This window comes from Osmia lignaria, chromosome 3, assembly GCF_051020975.1.
Source record: "Osmia lignaria lignaria isolate PbOS001 chromosome 3, iyOsmLign1, whole genome shotgun sequence".
In the NCBI taxonomy this organism is placed as follows: domain Eukaryota; kingdom Metazoa; phylum Arthropoda; class Insecta; order Hymenoptera; family Megachilidae; genus Osmia; species Osmia lignaria.
The window spans coordinates 7,405,424-7,431,710 of NC_135034.1; the positions used below are offsets into that span (position 1 = coordinate 7,405,424).

The 26,287-nt window shown below is 36.8% G+C and overlaps 1 protein-coding gene across 5 annotated transcripts in view; it reads right to left on the reverse strand.

Annotated features, from left to right (window-relative positions):
• Positions 1-782: 782 nt before the first annotated feature.
• The window catches only part of LOC117605192 (monocarboxylate transporter 10), an 80,332-nt gene continuing 54,827 nt past the window's right edge, over positions 783-26,287 (reverse strand). For all 5 annotated transcript variants that reach the window (XM_034326207.2, XM_076688009.1, XM_076688008.1 and 2 more), the window contains 6 exons: positions 18,864-19,032; positions 18,024-18,188; positions 13,132-13,414; positions 11,152-11,326; positions 7,438-7,644; positions 783-6,955 (listed from right to left, as the gene is read on the reverse strand). In XM_034326207.2, coding sequence (XP_034182098.1) covers positions 6,537-6,955; positions 7,438-7,644; positions 11,152-11,326; positions 13,132-13,414; positions 18,024-18,188; positions 18,864-19,032 — 1,418 coding nt within the window. In that variant the 3' untranslated portion in view covers positions 783-6,536. The remainder of the gene's footprint in view (positions 6,956-7,437; positions 7,645-11,151; positions 11,327-13,131; positions 13,415-18,023; positions 18,189-18,863; positions 19,033-26,287) is intronic.

Genomic DNA, 26,287 nt, shown 5'->3' on the forward strand with positions numbered 1-26,287 from the left:
TGTAAGGAATGTAGGGATGTAAAGAATGCAGGGATGTAAGGGATGAAGCGATGTAAGGAATGTAGGGATGAAAGGAATGTTGGGATGTAAAGAATGCAGGGATGTAAGGGATGTAGTGATGTAAGGAATGTAGGGATAGAAAGAATGTAGGGATGTAAGAAAAGCAGGGATGTGAGGAATGCAAACATGTTAGGGATGCTGGGATATGATGAAGATAGGGTTGTAACGGATGTTCAGATGTAAGTTATGCATGGGTGTAAGGGTGACAGAGTTATAAAGGATGTATGGATATACAGAAAGCAGGGATGTAAAGAATGCGGTGATGTATGGAATACTGGGATGTAAATAATGCAGATTTATAAGGGGTGCAGAGATGTAAAGGAATCAGGGAAGTAGAGGATGCACACGGGAGTAATAAAATCAACACGTTCGTCCTCCTAAGGAGTTTATTCAATAAGCTAAGAAGATAAATACAGCAAATTAAATGAACGCAGAAAAAAAATAAGGGTATACGTATGTTTAGCAGGTAGATCTGCACCCCTCGGCGGCCGCTGTAAGACTGATGATGTTTCACTTCGTTCTATGTTGAACGGTTGATAAGGGTGCCGCATCCAGCTACCTTTGTTCGAATCAGTGGCTGCAAATATTTTTTTTTTAAAACTATTTCTATCTGATATTTGTTAATATTTATATAATTATTATTTTATATTTTACAATTGTTTATTAATAAAATTATTGTTATATCTATTTAAATTGTTCATTTCTTTACATTTTCGTGTAAGTATATTCCAAAATTTTGTTTAATTATTCTATTAAAATTACTAATGCAACGACTGTGATATAAATCACATGAAAATGGTAAGGGGGTTGTAGAGCCCCCTAGCAGTGAGATGGAAAATATACGTAGGCACCATGAATTACCTGCAGAAATTCCGCAAACTTGTCTATTGATATTTTCCTAATTTACCTACTGAAAATCTCCTAATCTGCTAGTTTTAATTATAGAGTGCACGAGAAGAAAATTCTTGGCGGTTAATTTAAAATAAAGAACTCGTTTCATCTCACTTTTCACATTCCTGTTTTCAAGACGCACTATATATAAAATGGGAAGCAGTGAAATTAATTGATCCGTACAATCGGATATACACTTTATTGGTCCAGCTGTTCAACTACATAGAACTATTTATAAAACTTTTACAAAATGCTCAACGCTTCGTAATTGAGAGACCTCTTCGTGTGCCATTGTACCGTTTAAAACGTAAAGAAGTCACGAGTTTCGTGAACGCCGGTTTGCATCAAGCTTTTCACAAGAATTAAGTATACATCGTGTATGTGTATGTATATGTGTACATCATTTATCAAAGAGAATTCTTCGAAATACACCTAAACAAGAGTCTCGGGAAAGTCGATGTCCAACTGACTTTCCATCTCGAAGTCTATCGTAATTGTGCAAATACTTGTTGGCAAGTCTTCACCTTTCTGTTTTTATTTCGAAACTCTAATACCGTCAGTCTATACAGTGGTTCATAGTGAACAAACAATTTTATTTTACCCTTTCGCTACTTTATTTTGGCCAAATAGTGCATATATTTTTAATTAGACTATGCTGTATTGCATCTATCACTTTTGTCATTAATAAAATTGAAGAATAGATAACACCGTCAAATGCTAAAGCGAATACCTCTCTAAAGGGTAAAGCGCTGACCTAAGCCTCTGCCATTTACAGAGTTTATACTATAATATTTCAATCGTTTTCGCTATATTTCATTTTCATCGCTGATCAAATAAAAAATAAGCAAACTGGAGGATAGGTAACACTGTTAACTTTTAAAATGAATACCTCTTTATGAGGTACAATGTGGATCTAAGCTTATGCCATTTACAAAGGTAAGATTATAATACTGCAATATTTTCAGTCGTTTACACGTTGTACACTCTCGAAATTAAATATAAGTAATTTAGAAATAAATATTAAAATAAATACCTCTCTAAGTGGCAAGGCACCAAGTTCATGCCATTTATAAAGGTAATATGTGACTCTATAATATTCTCAGTCGTTCTCGCTTTCGTCATTCACCAAATCAAAAATACATAAATTAGAAATAAAATCTAAAATGAATACCTCTCTAAATGGCAAGGCGCCACCCAAATTTGTGCCATTTAGAGAGGTAGTACTATAATACTGTAATAGTTTCAGTCGGTTTTCACTTTCTTCATTCCCTAAATTAAATATAAGTAAATTAGAAATAAATATTCTTAGTCAATCTCACTATTTCTGTCCTCTCAATAGACAAACGAGTATAATCTTCTATTAATGTTTATGAAAATTCAATAGATATAATGATTTTCAGTAGCGAAAGGGTTCCATAAACCATCATTCGAATCGCTTCTTTCACTTCTACCTCCTCGATAGTCTCACTTTAACTCTTAAGCGTACATTTAGTCACGTTATAGTAAATAATAAAAATAGTAATTACACGAATGGAAATCGGGAGAGAAAGTGGTCTATTTTTTAAAAAATCTTTCCAAGTTGCTACGAGGTATAAAACTGGTTTTGCTTTCTTGAGAATCGTAGCTCGAAATTCTGTTCCAAAGCTTGTGACTATCGAAGTACCATAGACAGGTAACTTTTTTGGAAAATTCGCAAAGATTAAAAAAGACTCTGGTCAGGTAGAATTGGTGCTAAGAAGGGAAGTATTGTACATGCTTTATAAAAAGAAGCTCGAAATCTTACGTTTCTTTTAAATCGTTTGGAATTTTAATCGAAAATGAAGGATCTCAATTCATTGTCTAGTAATTAAAGATAGACTTTAAGAATATTGAAATCCGTGTCTTCGGTTTCGTTTCCATTCAAATACAGTAAATTGTCGAAAAAACACGTGTACGTAATTAATTCTAAGATGTATCAGTTGGTTCGTGGAATTATTTTACGCTTTCCATGAAATTACATTTAGATCGAGTGCATCGAAGAATATTTGGCGATATTCTATAAAAATTGGCAGTATACAAATAATTCACCATAGAGAATTAACGAAGAGTGTTGTAAATGGTTTTGGGATCTTTCAGACGAACTAACAATTTCTTTTTCTACCTAAGCGAAATCAGGTACTAATTACTTTTACCATTTCCAATTACCGTATCAAAGTCTTATCATTGATCTTTCTTTTACACCAGAGGCGTCAAGTAGGGTATGGTAGCTCTTGTGAAACCAAATGCTGGCTTAGGGGCATATAATACCAGACCTTACAGTTGAGAATTAAAAATTACAACAAATTAACCCTTTGGCTGCGATTTAATATGATATTTAATCATTGAAAATTATATTATTCCTTTTCTAAATTACTTTTAGTATTAATATCGTCAAAATTAAGATTCATTCTTACTTTACATTACCAGAAACATTTACATTAATAAAAAAAAAGAAGTAAAATCTTTTTTTTACTTATTAAAAAAAAAGGAAGGAGGCGACAAAGCTCCATACCTAGAAAAAGGCATCATTAACATGACGCCTCTGTTTTACACGCTAATAGGAATAAAAGATTTCTAATTTTAACCGGTACCATAATTTCTATAATAATTTTATTTCATTACTTCTGCGATTTTCTTTAGAATTATAATTGCCAATTAAGAACTACTATTTCAGACTCTTCAAGTTCATTTTGAATAAATTAACGAACTAACTTTTAGGGTAACTTTAGTTTAAAATAATCTTTTAAAGATATAGTAGCTCGAAAGGCTGTTTGAGTTAAAAATTCAAAGTAATATTAATTTTCTTTAATCACAGAACGAAAGGCACCGGTAAAACGTTGATATTGACTTGAAAATCAGTCGATAAGAAATTTCTCTTTCATAGAATACTGGAATTTCTATCAGAATTCGAGACAACGTTCAATGAATGATAAGTAGAATATTTGTTACAGAGTGTACAATATTTTTTACGAAGTCTGTTTCTCATTTTTCAAATACTTGGATAAAAGTTACAGTTGTTCTCTCTAATAGAGACTATAATTGAACCTTTGTATATGCACAAATTACAGCTGATTTTTCGAGACGAGAGCCTTTTTGATTAATTTTTTTTTTCTTCTCTTATAGATTACAATATGCGTATAATTGTTCCTAAGTTGTACTTACTTTCCAGGTTTCTACTGTATATTAGAAAACGCAAAACGAAATTTCTAACGATTCGTGCGACGAACAGAGACGAAGACCAGCTCCGCCTTCTTTACATATGTATATATCTTTTCTTCTAACAACATAAACCTTTCAATTCAATTTTTTAAGTCTCTAAGTGTTATTTTTGTGAGCACACGCCAGAGAGAAATATCAATCCATTGGTGATCACAACAGAAAGACACTAATTATGTTAAAAAATTTTAATTTACTTTCAATGCAGCTCCTTTTCTCAATTTTTAATATTAAATAAACTAAAACGGTGTACAGTGATTAATTAATGAATAGATACTTCCCTCGTAATAACAATGTAACTAAGAAAATCATTAACACGAATAATGTATTTCCCTAACTTATTATTATAGATCAGATAGACTATATATAAATTCCATTTACATTTTATTAATAGCATTTTTTCGCCGTTAATTGGTGAAGAACATAAAACCTCTTCATGATACGTCAACAGTCTATGATTCGTTTCCCTGAACACTCGTTATTCATCTTTCTCAGTTTTAGATTTAATAATTATTTTGATTAACATCTTATATTTAATTTAATCTCAGGATCCTTTTCTTTGAAAAGGGGTTTAATACTTTATCTGATTTTGATTTAATCATTTCATGACCACAGTTTATGAATCTCTGTTGTTGCATGGAAAATATTATTTCTTTGGCAGTAATTCTTTTCTTAAATAAATTTTTTAATTACCATAATAAGTCTTGGATCGAATCGGGCAATGATAGGGTCGGGTCGGGTAATGATCGAGTCGAATCGGATTGGACAGGGTCTTAAAAGTTCGTCAGCACATAAATTTATTCGGGTACCCGCAATTTCCCGACCTGAACCCGACCTGAATTATCGAGTACCCACATAACACTACCAACTACTAATATCCTTTAAACATAAACAAAATACCCAATAAATTCAACGATAATTATTCCAATATAAGGATAATTGAAATCGTACAATTTTAATAATCATCGGATATTCTCCATACAGCAACAGAGACTCCTGTATCATCGATCTACAAAAGCAGATGAAAATCACACGTAAAGTTCCACGTGGTTGGTGCTCGTTCACCAAAAGCTATCCACTTCCCGGCAAACCCGGCAAACAATGGTGATAGGTGTTAAATTCGAAATTTCCCGGTAGTCAAACGCGATCCGGGTAACTCGACCGCTCGTAATCTTATACGCGACCATGTTGACACGCACCGTTGGCCTGGCATCTGCCAATCGGTCCATCTACCGATTCGGCTCAATAGAATTTCCGATGACGCGAGATTTCAACGTCAACCGTCCTCTACAGAAACGTGTGTGCGTTCGAACACAGTCGACGATAATAGCGGCTCGTATTGTTCACGGATATTGCATGCACAAAAGATCGTCTCGATTAACCGAACCAGACCCAGTCTGGGATTATGCAGTTTCCACGAAACCGTGCGATAATTGTCGAATTTTAGAGAGCAATATCAACCTTAATGGGGTTCTATGGAAATAGCGCGACGTAATGAGCTTTTGGTTTAACGGAGGTTAATCGTCAATATTGGAAATGTACACCCTCCTGTACGATTCATTGGACACTTGCATAAATTAACAAAAATAAGTAGTAATAATTAATGTAATTCATTTGTATCATAAAATTTTAATAAAAAGTTATTTAGCAGGGGTGTGCGGGTACCCGTAATTTCGGGACCGAAAGTTGACTCGAGACGCTAAACTTAATTACATCCGATAATATATAGAAATACTTTCAAACTTAAGAATTTAAGGTAGATCTGAAAGATGCAGTGCTGGTTCTCGAATTGAATTTCGGATCTTGAGAGCAGTTCGAGTACCAAGTTGATATTCGACCCGACCCGACCTGAGGTTCGGGTACCCGCAATATTTAGGATAGAGTAACGTCTAGATTTATCAAGTGTCAGACAACTTATACGAACAGGAATGTAATCGAGAAGCAAAGAACGGCAGCGAAGTAGGTAAACGAATGATTCGACTACAAACAAGAAACATCCTCTCGAGATTTCTTTTTCCTCACACGATTTTATGTTTCCGCGAAGGCAGTAGTGTCCTGAATTCTGTACGCTCGTAAAAATCCTCCATCGAGGTCGTAAAGTTCCACGAGTCTTCCTGCTGATGTTAGTCTTTCCATCTTCCTTCGAGTTTCCTGTTTGTCAGTGATCCAAAGGACTCGTACGAAATGTCACGAATGATCTATGACTTCCTATCATTATTTTCCACGATCTAAACAATAATCTTAGACCCAACCAAAGGGTACAACAACCAACAACTGCTGTGTACGTCAACATCTAATCACAGCTAAGTATCACCGTATCTCCGAACGTATCTTTTCCTCGAATTGATCTATTAGACGCTAGTAGTGATCTGCTCGATCACCGTGACGTCGCGATGACGTCTCGGTCGACTCCTGTAGGAGTCCTGATGGCTCAGACCCTCTGGTACGCTCTTGCTGGGTCTCAGAGGTCCGTAGAACTGTGGCTGATAATAATGATCGGCAGTGTGCATCCTCTCCATCTCCCTCTCCCGTAGGTTCTCTTCGACGTCTAACGGCACGTGAAGAGACTGAGACTTGGGTAACCTGGGCCTGGGTGGCGGTGGACAGGCACACGGCGGCGGGACGTTCACGCTCGATAGATGCGACCCTGGTAGAACCGGTGATACTGGTTGTCGACCCCAACCGACCAGAAAAAGTAACGCTGCACCGCACAAGGAACTTAAAGTGCACGCGTAGTAACCCACCCTTGGGCTGTTCGCGTTCATGTAACCTGTAATCCAAGAATTAGGATGAGTTAGTTTAGAGAATTCAGGGTGTGATTAGAAATCAACACTAGAATAGAACTAAGATCCTTGATGTTAGAACCTAGATCCTAGGGATTCCTATCCTCCAGTCAGGAGAACCTTGAAATCTAAAACACCTGCTACCTCGTCGACTCTTTAGCAGGATTTTCTCAAACAACAAACGTTTATTTGTGTACTACTTAATCGTCGAATGGCAGGTAGTACACTCCACTTAACCAAGTACACAGCCAGACTCTCGTTGACCTAAACTCCAACGAACAGCAAAGCGTGTACTCGGTGTGGAAAACAACAAACAAACAGAACCAAACTCGCGCTACTTTGAAAGATCAACATCTTCGGTTAGATAGGAAAGGATCGCGATGTCATCGGTACTTGTACTGAAAGCTGTGGTGTATTCTCTCTTAAATCTCTTCGGGCCACTGTCAACCAAGGAATAAAAGCGATTTACCAGTAAGAGGAACTCCGAGAAGAATAGGTAGAGCTTCCGCAGCTTGTACGAGCGCCCAGGATCGTGCAAAGTGTCTCGCCCTCAGTCTTTCGAGAGCCAGCATTTTCAGAGAATAAAGAGCCCCACCGAGAGAGGCGCCATAGAGTCCGGACGCCAAGACCAGTCCGTGGTAACCTTGCACACTGCCCAGTGCAACTTGAGCTATAGCTTTAAAATAGGAAACACAGAGATGCTTAAAATACTTCAATCTAATTTATATTAGAAGGGTATATGGTAGAGTATAGTACTGTTGATGGGTTATACTAGTAGAGTACAGTAAGCTCTCCATATCTTACTACACTCTACCTCCTATCCTTGGTGCCTTGGTTATACTACATGTATTAGTAGAGTGAATATAGTGCTCTGATAGATTTACAATAGTAGACTATAGTACTCTTGCTATATTACCACTTCTTGTTATACTACCTTCCGTACTCTATTAATCTACTTTTTCTATCCTTAAAACCTAATTTTTAACCAACTTAGAAAAAGGAGGAGGTTCCTGAATTCGATCAGTATATATTTTTTTAATGATTTGGTTCTGAATACACGACAAGGATTCTTCTATTGTGATTTGATACTCCATGTTTTAAAAAATTTCAATCCTGCCCGTTTCTTAAAAAGTTTGGTGACCCCTGCCCTACTACCTTATTTTCCTTATTCTTAAAACCTAAAGTTACTGTATGCATATTAGTATAGTATTTTCCATCTAAAAATATTATTCAAAGCCAGAAATAACTTTCCATATAAATAGAAATTTCCATACAGTCGCTTTAACAAACGACAGAGTGTTAGACATACATTTTGAAACAAATGATGATGCGAGTTCTAGTTCTAGTTGCAGAGAGTGGCAGGATATAAACGTATGGTGAACAGAGGTACATCCAGTATGGACGTTTCAAGATTGCCATTTATATTTCAACACAGAGATCCCAGCTAGTAGCGAAGCCACAGTTTATTTCGTAATCCTCTTACCGTGCACGGTCATTAGCGCAGATCGGAAATAAAGCAATGAAACGGTGTTCTGTAGCCCGTTAAGCCTACATAACACCATATCATGATAGACCGTATGTAATTAATAGGTGGAATATCGATAGGAAACCTATCGAGCTATTTAATCGCTTCCATACGCTTTAACAAATATATTAATGAATTGTACATACGATAGATTGAAAAGGGTTGAATGTGGAACAGGTTAGGATGGGGTTAAGATTTTTCTATGACGATTTTAATCCCCTTTGGGATGAACGACTTAGCAAACTGAGATAATGAGGTAGGCGACGAAGTAGTGGAAGACAAAGATGTTGAGAAGTAGTTAAGAATAGGGTGAGAATGATGATGAGAGTCTGAGATGCGATGATGATGACGCTGAGGCGAAGAGGGTGAAAATGAAAAAGAACGTCCATTATAGCGCACACTGACATTAATTCATTAAATGCCGTGGGATCACTGATAAGCCACATTACAAATTCAATATAATATAAGGGGTATGCGGGTATCTGAAAATTCGGGTCAAATTCGGGTTTAAAAGGGACCCTGTAAGTTTGTCCAATACATAAACTTGTTCGAATACCCATAATTTCGGGACCCAAACTCGACACGTGTACCCGAATACAGTACCCTCAGCTGATCCGATCACTACTCGCCTCGATCTAACTCAACCCTATCATTACAGGACCTGACCTGATTATTACTCGACTCGACCTGATCTTTACCCAACCCGACCAAAAGCTCGGTATCTGCACACACCTAGTATGTATTTACGAAACCTGAATTCAAAAATGTGTGTGCTCATTTTATTTCTCTCATAAAACTCAGACAATTGTAATTTATAGCTTAATTACGATTTCTACAGAATTTCCTGAAATTTTGAATGTTTTCATTTTACAAATTGAACGTTATCACTGCTGCTTTATCATTGATAACTGGTTACTGATTTAAGCTCTCCATGCAATTGTATCGTTCCACAATGGTCGAGATAATAACAATACAACAACAGTGAACTCGGTAAAAATTTTGTTTGAATAAATAACAATGGTTTATCACACAATTCATTGTTATTGAATAATACGATTATAAATAAATATGAAAATAAAATGACAAAGATGATATCATGAAAAGTTTACACATCAAATTCCATCATATTGTATTTCATGACAGCTTTACATTTATTCGATAAATAATTTCTTTAATTCAACAAAATGCATTAATGTTTGTCTCATTAAAAAACGAAGGAAAATACATAGGTAAACTTTTTCCCGGATGGTTTATCTGCTGGCAGGTGAATAGTAGTGCCAGCAGTAAACTCGATCCAACAGGACAGGGATAAGCAGCTTTTTGGGCTTGGGACTTCTCGGTTGTATATTTAGCTCTTGGTTGTCAGCTCTCCTTTTTCGTCGTGAAAAAGGGACGCTCCGCGTATCGTGGAGCTCGCGCGTGCCTGTGTACGTGGATGAAAATACAGTTCTCCACTGATTACGAGTTACGTTCCATGGAATTTTTGCTCGCACGTTTTGCGTTTCAACCCTTCTTCCAACTCGTCCGCGTCTACGTATTGTCGTTGCCGAGCTAGAGTCATGAATTTTTAAACCGTCGAATGTTTATCTAATTTCTATTTTTCACTCGCACAACCAAGTCTGGGTCAATCGAGATCGAAACTTAAAATTAAATACATAATTTTTCAACAAAACAGTTAATAATTTCTAAAGAAACAGTGAAAAACATAGAAAATGAAATACAAAATAACATTTAAAATTCGGGCTCTCTCCATGGTCCGCCGACGGAGGGTTAACTGAAATAGAAATAAAAATTTCGAAGAGAAATCAATCCAGGTGTAACTTCAACGACAGAAATACATTCAATAATTAATCCAGAACCAAATTCACCTCCTTCTACCTACGTTCAGAAATCGATCAGCAATCCAATTAAAGCTCACCGCCAGAGAAACAAACAGAAAAATATATTCCACCGAGACCAACGACAGATTGAACCGCGACCATTGAAAGAACTGGAGAATCGGTTGATCAGTTTATTTCGATAACAAAACCGCTTCGAGGCGGTTCCGATTCCGTCGGTCGAGTTTTAAATGCGCTTCCTCTGTCCAGAGGCAAGCCCATTAACGATTGCAACGGCCTTCTATCCGCGATATTCGCCTCCGTGGCCAAAGGTAAAGAACACCGGGACGAAAGGGATGGAAAGGGTGGCGAAGTATCAGGCTCGGTAGAGACAGGGTGGTCTCGGGACAGAATGGAAAATACTTTGTGTCGGGAACTCTAGTCAAGCCGAGGGTAAGCCAGCTGAATGAGGGGCAAAGACGTGTATACGGCTGACACTCGAAGAGCTCGCCGGCTTCAAAAGGGTGATAGAGCCTTGGTAGGGGTAGAGAAAGTCTACCCCGGACTTGAATGAGGGCTATACGTTTAGAAACCTCCGGACGACGAACCTTTCTAGGCGAAAGCATAACACGAGCGATGGCCAAGGATCTAACCCGTTTCTATTCCACCACAATGTGTACAGGATGGTTAAAAATATAGGGCAAGAAATTTTTTTCACGAAGTTCATTAATGATTTCTTTCCTTATTTTGTAATTTTTTACATGGATTCATAGTGGGATAGGGGTTGGTTAATTTAAGGGTATGCTACGACCTACAAGACCACAATTTCATGTATACTAACCGACTCCTAGAAGCGCCGCCTGGCAGAGGTATTGCCTGGACACCAGACACTGCGCAGATGGTCTAGCGGTTACAACTCCCCAAGCCGCACAACCGAGGGCTGCTGCCAAACCCAAGCAAGTCTGCAAAAGCACCACAGCACTGGCCTCTAAACCGTCTTTGTGGCCCTGCACAGCCTGAAAGGGATGTTGCTCATTAGAACAGAGTTCCTCAAAATTATTTTACCTATTATCCCCCATGCTTTACTCAGCGCCGCCTGAAAATCTACCTTCCAAAAATAAATGAACAGAAAGATGAGATGCAGTGACAAATTTATGCCTTCCAATTAAAACTGAGGCTTCTAATCCCCTCATTCCCGTGAACCGTTCCAGCGTTCATAAAGAAGAGGTATCGTCTATTTTAGGAAGTTATTGCATTAGAAATTTATAACAAAGTGGACATTAACTAGCCGGATCAATGTTGGACAGTATGAAATATAGAAAAGGAAAGTGGAGGTTTGTCTGAATCCCTAAAAGCTCCCTAAGGGTTACCTAGATCTATATTGACCTAGACAGACGACGAGAGTTTAGAAGCCACCAAGAGACAATTTCCTGACACAGGTAACACAGAAAGGTCACTTGTTCATTTTCAACCCATGTAGACTTCGCTTTGCAAAACATGGTACTAGTAAAACTGCTGTTAAAAAAGTCGTGTTACTGTTGTCACGTTTCTGAATAGAGCCTTGGGGAGCTTTTACAAATTCATTGTTTCATACACTTTGTTCTTCCATGGGTTTTAATGTAAAGTCTATATTGTTATCATACGACCTATAAGTATTCTTTGAGTTCCAATGGAATTTTTGTACTCATAGGATACCCATGTGGGTAAAATTAGAATTTTTATGAATTCATCACTTTTAATTAACTTATTACTCGTATTAGGTATTAGATGTATAGATAAATTAATTCTTAATTATTATTTTCAATTTGAATATTTTCCCACCCTTATGTATTTGAAAAGTTGTGCGAGAAAATAAGTCTTCCATTTAAAAAATAAACAGGGAATTAATTTGCAATCATGGATAGTAAAAATAGTGAAATATAAAATTTGCAATAGTTTCTAATTCTGAATTAAACAACATATCACTAAAATTTTCACTTGTGTTTATGGAAATATTGGAAAAACTGATCGTCAGTAAAGTGAACTTCGAAAAGTTATTTAACAGAAAAGCTTACACAGCTACAAGTTTCATGGTGCATGGGTTGTTTGAAATGGGCTGGTCACACAATATTGAGCTGACCTGCGAGCGTACAGATTAGGTACAACTACGAAACACCGACCTACGTGTATACAACTAGTAGGGTCAATCTCGATTATATGTTTGTAAACCGGTCAACTTTGTTCAGACTTCGTTGGATAACGAAGTTGACGACTGCGACCTCCCCTATGATTCCCCTTGCAACTGGTCGTATAGGCGTGCTTCTGGCAGCTTGAACCTAGGGACAGAGCTGCTTTTGAAGTGCTTCGTGTTGGAGAACCGAGTCTTTGAGATGGCGTGGATTTGTTGTATCAATGTTACAATTTGATTGTGGGAATCCTATGTTTATAATTAGTCGCCTTAGAAAGTGAAAATATGTAAACTCCAAAATTCCAATATTCCAAAACTCTAAAGTTCCAAAGTTTCACAATTCCCAAATTCAAAAATTACAAATTTATAAAATTCCAAAATATGTAAATATTTTTTAAAGGCAATGATTGAATGAAAGATTAATTATTTTTAAAGGAATAAATGTAATTTTCAGCTTACAAAATGGCGAACCACTTTCAAAATATGAAAATAGAAATTAGGATTCCAAGTGTTTACCGGATAGCAAAACGAAAATTTCACTCACAATTAATATCTGCATCACAAACAGGTACTTCTGAGTGGGTTAAAGCTAATTGTAAGAACAGTCGAGGAAGCTGTCTACGTCTAAGAATATATGGTAATTAGGGTACTCACGATGTAAAAGGCAGGAGTGTAAAGGCCGAAACCAGCAGCTCCTGCAGCTAACATTAACATCCTGACGGGACGACTACCCAGAGGGCTGAGGTCTACCCATGGTTGCCTGGGCACCCTGGTAGCGGACTTCTTCTCTTTCACTTTGCCACGTTGATTTTTCAGGTGTAACATGGCTCGTCGTTGAGGATGATAGAGGGAGGCACTCTTGTAAATCAAACCCAGGAAGAAGGCCAACGAGAGAGCTCCAGTTACAGACTGCATACCACGCTCCCAGCCCAGCTTTCTGAGGAAACAGTGTGTTGTTATGGTTACGGGAGGCTATATTTTTAACATAATTTAATTTTATCAAAAATAATTTATGAGGTGAAGAAAATGTAGATAAAGTGTTAACTACTATTTATGTACCCCCATAAATATTAGGTGCACAAATTAATTCTGTACCTTTTCTTTTTATTTCAAGATATATTTTTAATAGTTATAGCCACTTTGCAAATACACAAAGGTGTAGGAAAATATTCAAATTTAAAATAATAATTAAAAGGGCGTAATGATAAAAGCACCAAATTAATTTGTATATCTATTATAATAATATGAAAACTTAATATTAAAGTAAGAAAATATTTTGTTCTTAAGCTGGTAATTATTTATTAATAGTAATTAACCCCTTTTGATTGACGAGCTCTGAAGAGGACCATAATTTTAATTTAATTTTGTACTTCATTTGTCATTTTTTTTGTACTGTATTTTCATTTTCGAAATTTCACCCTGCTCCTCGAAAAATTATTCTTCGAATATTTTGCAGTCAAAAAATCCTTGGTAGAAAAGATTCTCTGAATGACGACACTGAATGTAACCATATAAGTAGAACAAGTACACTTTTAGTCAGAGAAGTAGATCAGGTTCATGTTCGCCCAACTATTAAATAAAACTCTAGGTCATTTGACAAGTGAACAAAGATTTTTCATTTTCATGAGAACTTTGATAGAATTACAAAAGTGTTTAACAGACAGACTGTTATCGTTAACAAGATGCTCGAAAAATAGCGAAAATACGGGGAGAAAAAGTATTCAGTGTTTCTCTGTTAGGATCACAAAACGATCTCGTCGTGTATACATAGTTTAATGCCAGTTGGAACAAAGGCTTCCAGCTATTTCGAGGTTCTCTTTGACGGCAGAAACGTCACCGAATGTTTCGTGCTGCTCCAACGTTATGAACTTTGCGGTCGCTTTGACCGTAAGCACGAAGAAAACGGGAACTGCAGCTTGGCGAATCCATCATGCGACTCCGTGTGTAATTTCGTCGGTAGAATCAGTGTTCCCGGTCTCCTCAGGGAGCAGCAATCTTTTCTTAACGGGATTTCTCGTTCCCGAAGTAGATTGCATCCAGTTGACAGGTTATTCTTTGAGCGGCGACTGAAATATCAAAAAGTCTTTTCTTCCTCGCACCACCAGTGAATCGTTCCTATATCTTCAGCTATAAATCAGCTGTTATTTTCCAAAGTGTTGTAAGCCAAATTTTTAAAATAAAAAAAATAATTTCAATAAATTTCCTATTGAGAGTTTACAAAATATAAATTTCTTCTTCAAGAAAATTTCAAATTCTTTGAGAAAAGAATTTTGCATTCTCAGCACCTATTAATGAAATTTAAACAAGGTGTTGCACTTCTCGCACTAACTAAATATTTCTCCACTTTCTTAACAGAGAGAATAACATCACGTTCACGATGGTGCCATCTGCTAACTTCAACAATTTCAATTCTCTCTCCGTGAGATTGTTGGAACTCTCGTATGAAATACAAAGAGGTCAGAGTAGGTGTGCATCCATGAAAGAGGCGTGCACCCTGGTCGGCCACGTTTTCAGCTGTTACCAGGGGAACCCACCCACAGGATTTTTCGTGCAACCTGTCGTCCCACGCACCACGATAAATCTACCTCTGGCTTCTATCTCCAGGTCACCACGTACAGGTAAGTTTTCCAAGAGGAAAATAGAAGAGTGCTGTTGGATGTATCTCGCGTGCGGTACGAACTACGGTGAAACGATAGAACCATGTCGCCATCAATCAAACGCCGGACGTTTCATTAATCAATGATCGAAACGATCACGCTATCGTTGGATCGATGAAACGTCGTTTTTCTGATTGAAGTACGCCTTTGGGCGTGATCGAGATGAATATATTTCATTTTTCAAGGAATTGGGAAAAGAAAGACTGAAATGTTTTACTATAACATTGAGAAGTCGAACAATTCCGATGCGACCCGAACTGAAATGAATTGAACCGAACCGAACCGAATAATTTCGATCCAATCCAAATCGAATCGAAGAATTCTGACTCGACTCTACTCTAATTATTACTGACAATAAATATCTTGAAAAATTATTTAGTTAATTATTTCACTAAAAGAAATGCAACGGCTGTTACATTGCACCTGCAATGCAGTAGATTCGCAAACCATGGATCACTTATCCAGTAGGCCGGGTAAAGCATTAGTCTTCCAGCAAATGGCTACAGTTCTGTCTGATGTTTGACAATTAAGCTATCTTAACGATGCAACAAGTCATTCGTTAATGCGACACGTTGCACACGAAAATCTCGATAATCTATTAACGGCGTGCCCTTTGACGTTGACGATCGGATTAATCGATTGAAACACAAGGCTGTTATTGCGACTAACAGGACCTACTCTAATTAGCTTCCCTTAATTGTGAATTATGTGGATCGTTTTGTTAAATAGGAAAAGTGTTTTCGCAGTTAATCTTAGAATTTTATCCAAGTAAGAATAAACAATTTCCAATCTTCCAAGTAACCTACTTTCGGTAAGATCATTCGTTCGAATAAGAGACTTGGTATCATAAAATTACCATCTAGTGCATTAAGGAACACGAAGAGAGAAATGCGGCTCCTGTTTCCAGCTCCGAGCAACAGGAAGTAGAACGATAAGCGGAAAACGTTTCGCATCAAAGTAAACCCTTCGAAGCTCGCGAGATAAACTGATCCTCTAAGCAGATTCGAGCGTTCTCAGCTTTTAGCCTTCGAGTTTTCCTCGTTCTACTTCCGTTTCCGCCAAGGGATTTAATTGTGAACACTGTGTTGATCGAATTTTCATCAGTCTCCCTGGTTCGTTTAATTAAAAGCATTCGAGGCGAACGTTTTCCCCGTTCGTCATTCGCGTTTAATATTCTTCACAGCGAGTGTGATCGATCCATTAACGTAATTAAGAAGTACGAAGGGAATAATACGAGTTGTGAAGAATTGTCTTCCATGGTTTCTGAAGATTAAGAGATTACGGGGTTCTTAGTTCTATCTGCGAATAGAATAAAATTGCTTTTAGTCAGATAATACATCCACTTTCTATAGTAATTATTTATTAATTAATTGCGAAAACAATTCTATTTCAAGAAAATTAATACAATAGCTTACTTTGAAATGTTATATAAAAATATGTTAAATCAAAATTTCGAATTTTGTTAAAAGGCTCTCTACATTATATAAAATTATATAAAAATTTCTTCAATCACAGGAAGAACGTCTTTCCAGAACGTAAAATAAGACAGTGTCTGTTCAGACAATCAAAGATCTACCTCATACAAAAATCATAAAGTGTCTTTTGAAAGAAAGAAAATAGCGGTTCAATCAATTTCACCAATTCCAATTTCCCTGTCCAAATACTAATATAACACGAAAGAAGTAGTCGATGGGTAAAATCATTCAGAATCAAATGTCTCTCTTTTTATCGACGACGTGGTATCGCGTCGAGAGATCGAGAACTAATTGTCTGTCGAGTGATTCTCTATTCCGCGAGGAAAACATCAAAGGAAAAACAGAGATCAGAAGTTGTCGTTTAAGTATCGACAGGCGACCACGTCTAAATTACGACGATTGCCTTGTCAGGAAATTCTTTTTTCTGTGTCGAACATACGCGCTACCTCGATAATCATCGAACGCCTGAATAGAGAGAGAAAAAATCCCGTATGAAATAATTGGACGTCCATTTCCGTCTGGGTTCTCGTCTGCTCGAACGATAGAACGGTTTGTTTGCTGTTCCAGATTGCTATTCGTTAGAATATCGACGTGCTTTCGCGCGAATTGTCAATCTGGGATACTTTTAGATGATATGTCCCCGATAAAATGTCGGCATACAAGGTTGGAAAACAATTCAGTTATCAGTTTGACGGATTAAGCAATTTTATAGCATTGTTACACATTACACAGAGACGTAGTCGTTGACAGATAAATTCGTGAACTTCATACTTTTCTACTGTATTATTTATTAAAATTTAATTATTATTACTTTTGATATAATTTGTGTAGTTTTGAGGTGAAATATCGAACTGAAGAAATTGCGAATTTATTTGCCAAATTAATGCTTGTCCGACTTTTGATTGACTTATACTACTTAATTTTTACAACGTACTATTCAGTCGCTATTCCCGACTTTCTTCTCATTTAAAAAGATGAAATAACATTGGAAAAGTGTCAACTTATAAAAGCTAGGTCCAAACTTAACCGAAAATTAACCATATGAATGCAATTAAATGACAAAAAATTTCAAACAGAAAATAAATAAAAAATGGACTTAATAAGTAGATCTCTATCAGGATCTACTTCATTGACTGTGGTCGGTTGGTTTTTCATTTTACATTTTCAAATAGCCTCAGTTACCACCATTTTTAATGTACGATGCCCTAATTTTCATAACGATCTCCATGAAAAACTCATAAAAATATTAAAAATAATTTCTACAAATCCAGTGAAAAATATGATTAAAAGCATCAACGAAGAGGAGCAGAAGGAAGCAACTATTTTTTAAGCCAGTATTAACGTCAAGCAGAGGTTCGTCGAAATGAGGATTCCTCGGAGCGCATCAGCGTTGGAGATGCTAGCGATAACTTACCCGACCGCTTCCCTGTAGAAGACGCTGAAGAGTACTATTCCCACCCCAGTGCCAGCTTGCACGACCATCTCGACGAACTCCCGTCGTTTCCTGAAGTAATGGCCCAGCACTAGTCCGGCAGTTTCCCTTACGAGGCCAGCACCGGTTCCCAGCACCACACCGTAGCTGTTACATTTTGCAAAAGGTGAATCGTTTCGATTCCATGGCGAAGATTCAAAACTGAGAAGCGATCAGACGAGCATCGCATGAAACGTTCCCGGACAGGTGTGATACGTGAGGAAGTGAGAAGTTTGAAAGCACTCGTGTGCCTTGGATTTATGGTTATCGCAACTCGAACTTGAAAACGGGAAACGATATCGTTTAGTCGTGTCTAGGATTTCGACGGTTTCGTGAGAGGAAATCTGTACGAGGGTGAAAGATGGTTTCTCTTGCAACTTTTCAAAGAAAACTGGTGGCGTTATTTATTTAAAACGGACACGCAGAGGGAATGATATTTTTCTTTCAAAACTTGCTGCATACGTTTACTTTTCTATCGATTTTTGTTTCTATGTGTAGTAAGAAATGGGTATTCTAAAAGTTTTGAAAATCATGGATTTTTTAGTATTTTATACTAAAGTGAAAGTAATAAAATAGTTTTGAATGGTTAAAATTTGAATATGTAAATTGGTATTTGTATGGATATCTGCATTGAAACAAAATCATCATAGTCTATCGAACAGTGCTGTTGTATTGAGAAAAGCTTGACGCTTAACGTTCAATTAGAGTCGGTTAGGTGGTTAACTATGTAGGTACGATAATCTAACGGTAACCATTAAAGCGATTAAGAGGCTTCTTACTCACCTAAGAAGTACCTGGTGCAGTTCAACAGCGAACGAAGTGAAGAGCGAGGCCAATGCCAACACGAGACCGCCAATCACAGCCGTAAGCCTTGTACTTCCTCGACGACACGCGCCAACAACCAATGGAGCAGAACCACGGGAAACCGCAGCACTCAATGCTCCCACCCATGCTGAAACATTAATTCGATAGTTAGTAGGAGTTCGAAGGGTAAATGTGTGGGGATTTTGGTCGCATCTTCTATTCATCCTTTACCAAAACAATTCTATATAAATTAGTTAATTATGGGAGCTTAAGAAATAATGGTGAAATGAATATTAAAAGCTTCCCAAATTTTCCAATTATTCTAATTTCTCTCCTTCACTATTAGCGATAAAATATCATTCCCCCTGCGTGTCCGTTTTAAATAAATAACGCCACCAGTTTTCTTTGAAAAGTTGCAAGAGAAATCATCTTTCACCCTCGTATAGATTTCCTCTCACTAAAATCCTCCAAGTTCTTCAAGTTTTCCAAGTTTTTTCATTTCTCCAAATCAACATCGAAAACCTTTTAAAATTCCTGATTTCATACTAAACAAACAACATCCACTTCGAACCTAGGAAACTAATTGTTTATCAAACTTCCATGATGCTAAAGTTCTCCAAGTCGTGGTCACGATCGATATCACGTATAAAAATTCCAGCTGTTCCCGCGCGGACACGGTGTTGCAGATATAAGAGCGGAAGCGAAGGAACATGCTTTTTGCATTATTCATCGAGAGACTCGAACGTGCTCCCTTTGTTCCCGCTTACTTCCTTTAAACTCCTATTCGCCCATTTTTCTTTCACGTAGAACAGGGAACCTGTAGCCGGGGACCAAGAGGAAACTTGGACAATAATTTTCAGCGGTATTAAACGGCAAGAGGCCGCGACGTGTCTCATCGATTTCCGGTTAGGCTGTGAGATATTAGCTTGGCCTGATAACGCCGATAAGCACGGGCCTCGATGCAGCCGGGAAAGTTAATGAGATTTCTCGTTCGTTCGAGCCTTTGTCCCCTTCCGACCATTTGAAATTACCACCTTGATTTACATCGGTACCATAGAATCTAAGGGAAATAAAGTTTGAGAAAATATGACATTTACTTCTTAAACTGTTCGCTTTCCTTTTTAATTAAACCTTCGTACATTCTTGGAATAAAAAATAGGAAGAATATTGATTCTTTAATAGTGATTTGTAGGACATTCTAATGGTTAGATTTTAGTTGATAGTTTACAGAATTTCAAAAGCTCTCCTTCATTTTGGAACTTTACCTTCGTTAGAGTTACAGTAAACGTTCCTCATCCAACTCTTCTATACATACATGCGAACTTCAATTGATACGTTTCAGTTCGATAAGCACGCTTTAGGGTGCTTCGCTCTATTAACTTCTTCAATCTGAAAATTGTTGCCGCAACAGTTTCGACAGCCCTGTTCATGGGGATTCAACGACAGGGAACTCGATGTACGTGACCGATCCACGTTTCTCTAGCTACTGATTAAAATCTCGAGAGATCAGACAGTTTAGTGATTAAAAAGATTCCATCGCCTAAACTTCTACAAAAATTTATGTGGAATTAATAATGAAGAGAAACCTGTAGAGTAGATACATTTAAATTTTTTTCATGATTCTTATATTTTTAATAAATCATCTAATTTGTTTTGTGTGAGAAATTCAATTAGAAACTTCATAACATTTTCAGACCAATTAACGACAATGTTTAAACTAAACATAGTTCGTGGCACCTTGTGTAACCACTTAAATAATTTCGTCAAGTTAAACAGGAGTTAAAACTTATTGGAACTTTATACAACAAACGAACTATGAACTTTCTACTATATTTTCGTGAATATCTTTACGAGAAACGATAAAGTATCGTAAACTTTAATATTCGACTAATAATATTTCAAAAATCGTTATATTTGAATTCTGAAATTTCAGAATTGTAATATTCGACTACCATTATTTTAAAATTTGCTATATTCAAATTCTGAGTGGTAGATTTCTATAAATTATTTTATACAAAAATTATGAAAGTTTCGTTAACGAGCAACCATAGCTGTTGAGAACGTGAAATACCGCGGTGATAATACCGATAAGATTACTCCATGCTCCCCTTCTTCCTTTTTCCACGGAGTTCCTGAAAGTTTTCTATTAAACAGCCCCCATTCTCGTAACTTTACTACCTGCTGATTTTGAGCTCGCGGTTTCCGGGCGAAATGGCAAAGGCTCGGGAGGGACTTCCGCTGACGATGCAGCTTTATAAATACCACGTGAAAGGAGGAACTCGAAGGTAAAACTGAATAACAGAGATTTGAAAGGAAAGTTGACGTAACTTATACGTATATAAAATGACCTATGTGAGGTATTTAACCTTTTCTCTGTAAATAGAAGGTACAAACACACCCCAGGCTAATGCAAATTTTTATATACCTATTTTCTTAAAAATCAACGAAATTTAACAACGTACGTACGCAAGTTTTTTCTTTACATTTTGCATTGAAAATAAACCCCTGTAGAAGGTTATAGAGCTTTAGCTGCTTTAAATTTAATTTTGTATTTCATAGTATTTTCATTTTCTATATGGTATACTGTTTCTTTGAAAATTATTTATATACATTTCACTTAGGTTAATATCCTTGTGTACGTATTGTAATTTTGGATCACGATTGACCCAGGCTCTCCTGCTCGAGGCTTAAAACCCTAAGGACTTATAACAAAGTAGAGTTTTCAAAAATTATCAAACCTGTTCTCCAAGGTTTTCGAGGTAAAATATGCCCTTCGCCAGCCACATGCCTCGTAGGGATGTCGCCGAAATGAAAAACGCGAAAAGAAGGGACAACGATCTTTCGTTGAATATCTGAATAATACCAGCTACCCAGACATTTTGTCAGCGAACAATTCAGGGAGAAATTTTTGCGATAATCATCGTCGCCTGGTCGGGTTTTGCCGCCGGAAACGCTCGTAATATTCGGCAGGATATTGTTCAAATGTTGGACCTTGATGAAGGATTTAGAAATTATAATTAAAAATCCAGAATTATAAAATAATATTTTTACGAATTTACGAATGTATAACAAATTTTAATTAAACAAATTAAATGGTGTATTAAAAATAAATCGTTCAATGAATTTCAAATAGAAAATAAATATTATCCAGCAGCATCGTAAATGGAGAACATTCTCTGCTCGACTTCTGTTCTATCGTCTGTTTCAGCTTCAACAGGTACCGAGCCGGCTCGATTGGCCGCGAATAATTCAACAGCACGGACATTTTTAGCCGCGTTGGTGAACTAGAGCAAGGAACTGATCGCACAAGATTCATGGTAGATCGTATTCCCTCGAAACGAACCGTTTCTATGGAATTTCCAGGCGACACGTCGCCAGAATCCACTATAAGATCTTTTCGACGATTTTCTGAACTATTCGCGATAGAGTGATTCCTTTCAACTTGACGTTGTTTGCTGAATGAAAAATTTGGAAAAAACAGAAGAATTTTGGACAATGAATTTCAGTGGGGAAAGAAGTGATTTGTTTTCTAGGAATTTCGTGATCGATACTAATTGAACTTTGCAAACTCAATCGGTATTGTAATCGAGTTCCACGACTTCCGGGATTACCTTAATCGAGTTTTACAAACTGCTGAGCTACTGGCTAGAATTCATTCTTATATATAGAATATTGTACTTGGATAGTTAATTTTCAATTTTCTTGGAATCAGGGAGTCTATATTTTAGGATCACTATATTAAAATTTTATGGATTCAGATTTTATTTAACTAAAGTTCTAGAATTTGAGAATTTTAATATTCAATTATCCTTATTTCAAAATTCTAATATTCGGCTATCATTATTCCAAATTTCGCTATATTTGAATTCTGAGCGCTCGACTTCTATAAGTTAATAAGCAAATAATTTCCTGCATGAACTCATTTAAACTCTAATTTAACCCTTCCATGTACCTCGTCTCCCTCCACGAATCGTTCTTTCTAATGCCACGAAAGGGCAGGCAAGCGGAATTAACGAATACCAATAATCGAACCATTGAACGGTCGTGAAATAAAGGCTAGCCAACGGTATTTTAGCGGAGGCCTTCATTAGCTGAAAGTTTTGATTGCGGTCCGCTCTGTCTGCTTCCAGAAATGGGACAAAATTTACTGGTCCAAAGTTTCACTAGAAAATTTACGATAATCACACGTAACCGTCATATTAAATTTCTTAAAGAAAAAGTATAAATATAAGAAGCATTTAAAAGATAAAAATTATAATCAGATATATCAATCATTACAAACTTATAAAAGACATAATAAAAAGTACAATGTACTTTCCTCGCAATTCGATCTTTCCTTTTTTGTCTATGAAAACTTTTCCCGTCACGTTTCACCGAGAGGAGACGTTGGAATTTTCTCGTGAAATTGCTTCAACAAGAACTTCATCCCAGTTTAGTAATGCTTTACAGATTGCGTTCGATGTCACTCGTTTAAACAACCTCATCCGACACGGTGGCTGCGGAAAATTGATCTGGCATCCGGCCAAAAATTCGAGGGACCTAAGAGGTTGATCGCTTCTCAAGGAGCGGATAAGGACGTAAACGACAGCTTAATACGTGTAATTGACATCATCTTCAGCTAATTTTATTATTAAAGAGCACAAATAGTGCAAGACGGAAAATTTTTAAAAACCTTGTCAAAATGGGATGCTATGACCACGGTCAATAGCAGAAAAAGAAAAACAGAAAAAAGAAAAAAAGAAAAAAGAAAAAAAGAAAAAAAAATTTTGCAGAAAAAGCAAAAATGAATGAATGAACTGTTTAAAGAAACTTATACCGATCCTACGACAAACTTAAGAGGAAAGGGTGAAAATCGAAGAGTAGAGGAGAAACAGCTTAATGAGCTAATTGAATTTAAATTAGCATTAATTTAATAGTAAGCTTGAAATTTTATAATTAATATATTTGCGGCAATCAACGTGTTAAAATATTTGTAATGCTCGAAATTCGAATTTAATAAATTTTTAGGTCACATAATTCGTTTAGAAAGAATTTCAGAATTATAGAAGTTGAAACAAAAGGATACTATTAGAAGACACATGGAGTGCACTTTAATGCATACACGAACTTCCTCAACTCCGGTAATTGCGCTCGGATTATCAAGTGACGTCTGACTGCTGTACAGAATTATCTACAGTCCATTCCGGGATGGCTCGTCTGTCTGGATAATTATCTGTCTGAAGCCGAATCGCGCTCTCTACTCGGGACACCGTGGCTTAAATGGCACTCTGTGGAACACGAAGATCTTATCGACACCGTACACCGACAAACTGGTTCGTTTATGGAACACTTTCTAACTTCCACTATCAGCATCGCGATAGTTCATAGAGAGGAAAGAATTATATCGTTTCGCATCGAAATTGGAGAAGAGTGTTTCCAGTTTGTATAATTTTTGCATAACTTTTTGATAAACAACGACCACCAAATAAAATCTTTTGAAAGTTATTCAAGAACATAAGCTTAACAATGCATTAAAAAATCATTGACATCTAACGTAAGTATGGCGAATTTTTCCAAATATTTACCAAATCTTATATTCCACGACTGATCTCTTTCAATCAAGCCTTTTTTATGAAACATTTTATCCAACGGGCTAACAAACAAGCTCGGTAAAGCTCGTTTGGAAGCAAAACAACAGCTTACAGGACGGGAAATCGATCAGCATGAAAGCCTCCCATTTGCATCGAAAATTCAGCCGGTTCGATTTTACCCATCCCTGGATGCAGCAGCTAACCAAAGAGTGCGTCTAAACAGGGGAACACTTGTTGCTGATGGCGTCGCATAAAGTATCCAATATATCAAAACGATCCCCAGGGATTTTGCCTGGCAGCCATCAGGGCCATCGTTGACGGTTATTTGGATTTCCAAACCTGCCGTTAAATGGTTAACTGGTACACCAGTAAGACAAATTGTTAGACAGGTAATACGAATTGTTAATATGTCTATAGCTGTGGGGGTTATTCGTGGTTAATGTTACAAAAATTCTAAATTAATCAAATTTGAAATAAATTAGTATAGAAATTGTAAATAGTATTTAAATATTATACTAATATTAAATTTAAAATAAATAAAGTAGTAAAATAGTAAGTAGTAAAATAAATAAATAAACAGTAGTGTTAAATTTATAAAGACAGAAGTTATAATTTGTTTTCGCAAAAAGTATTCAGTCACTCAAAAAGAAATTTAGAAAATCCGCAGGGACTATAATAAATATACAAGACAAAACAAGCTGCCAAAAGAATTTCCCGTTCCAGCTTGTCTTACCAGGAAAACTGTGCATCGTTTATCCTCAAAGGATGCATCGCAACCCCCATGAAATCCGTTCAACCCCATCCCGTGGAACGAGCGGAAGTTACAAGAGAAACGAGCTCGTACCACCGGATAAATGCGATCATAAATTTGATAACCAGCCCACGTACGGTTCCAACAATTTATTCAACCACGTTCTCCTCTGATCTCCGATCGTTGAAAGGGATTTTTAATCGAGTCTTGGTCATCTGTTCCTGGCATGCCCTCTGACCGTTTATCGCGACAAAGTTGCTTGCTTTTTTCTGCGATTCGTCCACGGTAACTCAATGAAGCGAAAAGGGTATTTCCCAGGCGACGTTTTCCAATCATCCACCCTCTTCCGGATAGACCTTTTGAGCAGCTTCCTAAGGAAGTCTCTTTTTGCAACCGGTGAAACACGTCGTTTCGTGGAACGATAACGTTTGGTATTCTGAAATTCTTCTATCCGGAAAATCGAAGGATTTTTAATCGAAATTGTGACTTTTCAATTTATCATATTTATTATGAGACACCTCCCAAAAATTTCTAAATTTTAAGATTACAAAATTCCAGAATTTCCACAATTGCAAAATTTCCAAAATTAAAAATTCTGAGATTCTAAAATTCGTCACTGATAACATTTGTGCTGTGATTGCTACAATATTCTTTCTTTATTTCACCCCGTCGAATCTTTACTTCCTGTTACACGGGCAACGAAAGTTTCATCGTTAATTGAGTTACAAACTGAACCCAGACCGCGTCAGACGATCAATCAGAATGATGTATAACTCCCGTCGCATGAAATCCGCATTTACTCGTCATCTTTCATTACGTTCGCGGACATTTTCATCTTTACAGTTCGAAATTCCAAACCTGTCTATGTAGTTGATAAAATATGAATAAAGTTCAGTGAACAATTTTTTCAAATGCCTCAATGAAAAATGGTTGTATACGATGACATTATAATTTTAATTATTCAGAGAAGTAAATTTATTTTCCAATATAAAAAATAAAAAGAAATCCAATTGAGGATTTTGCTTATTGTAAATTTTCCAATCTTAATACCGAAGGTACGTGATATTCCTCAGACCCAGATG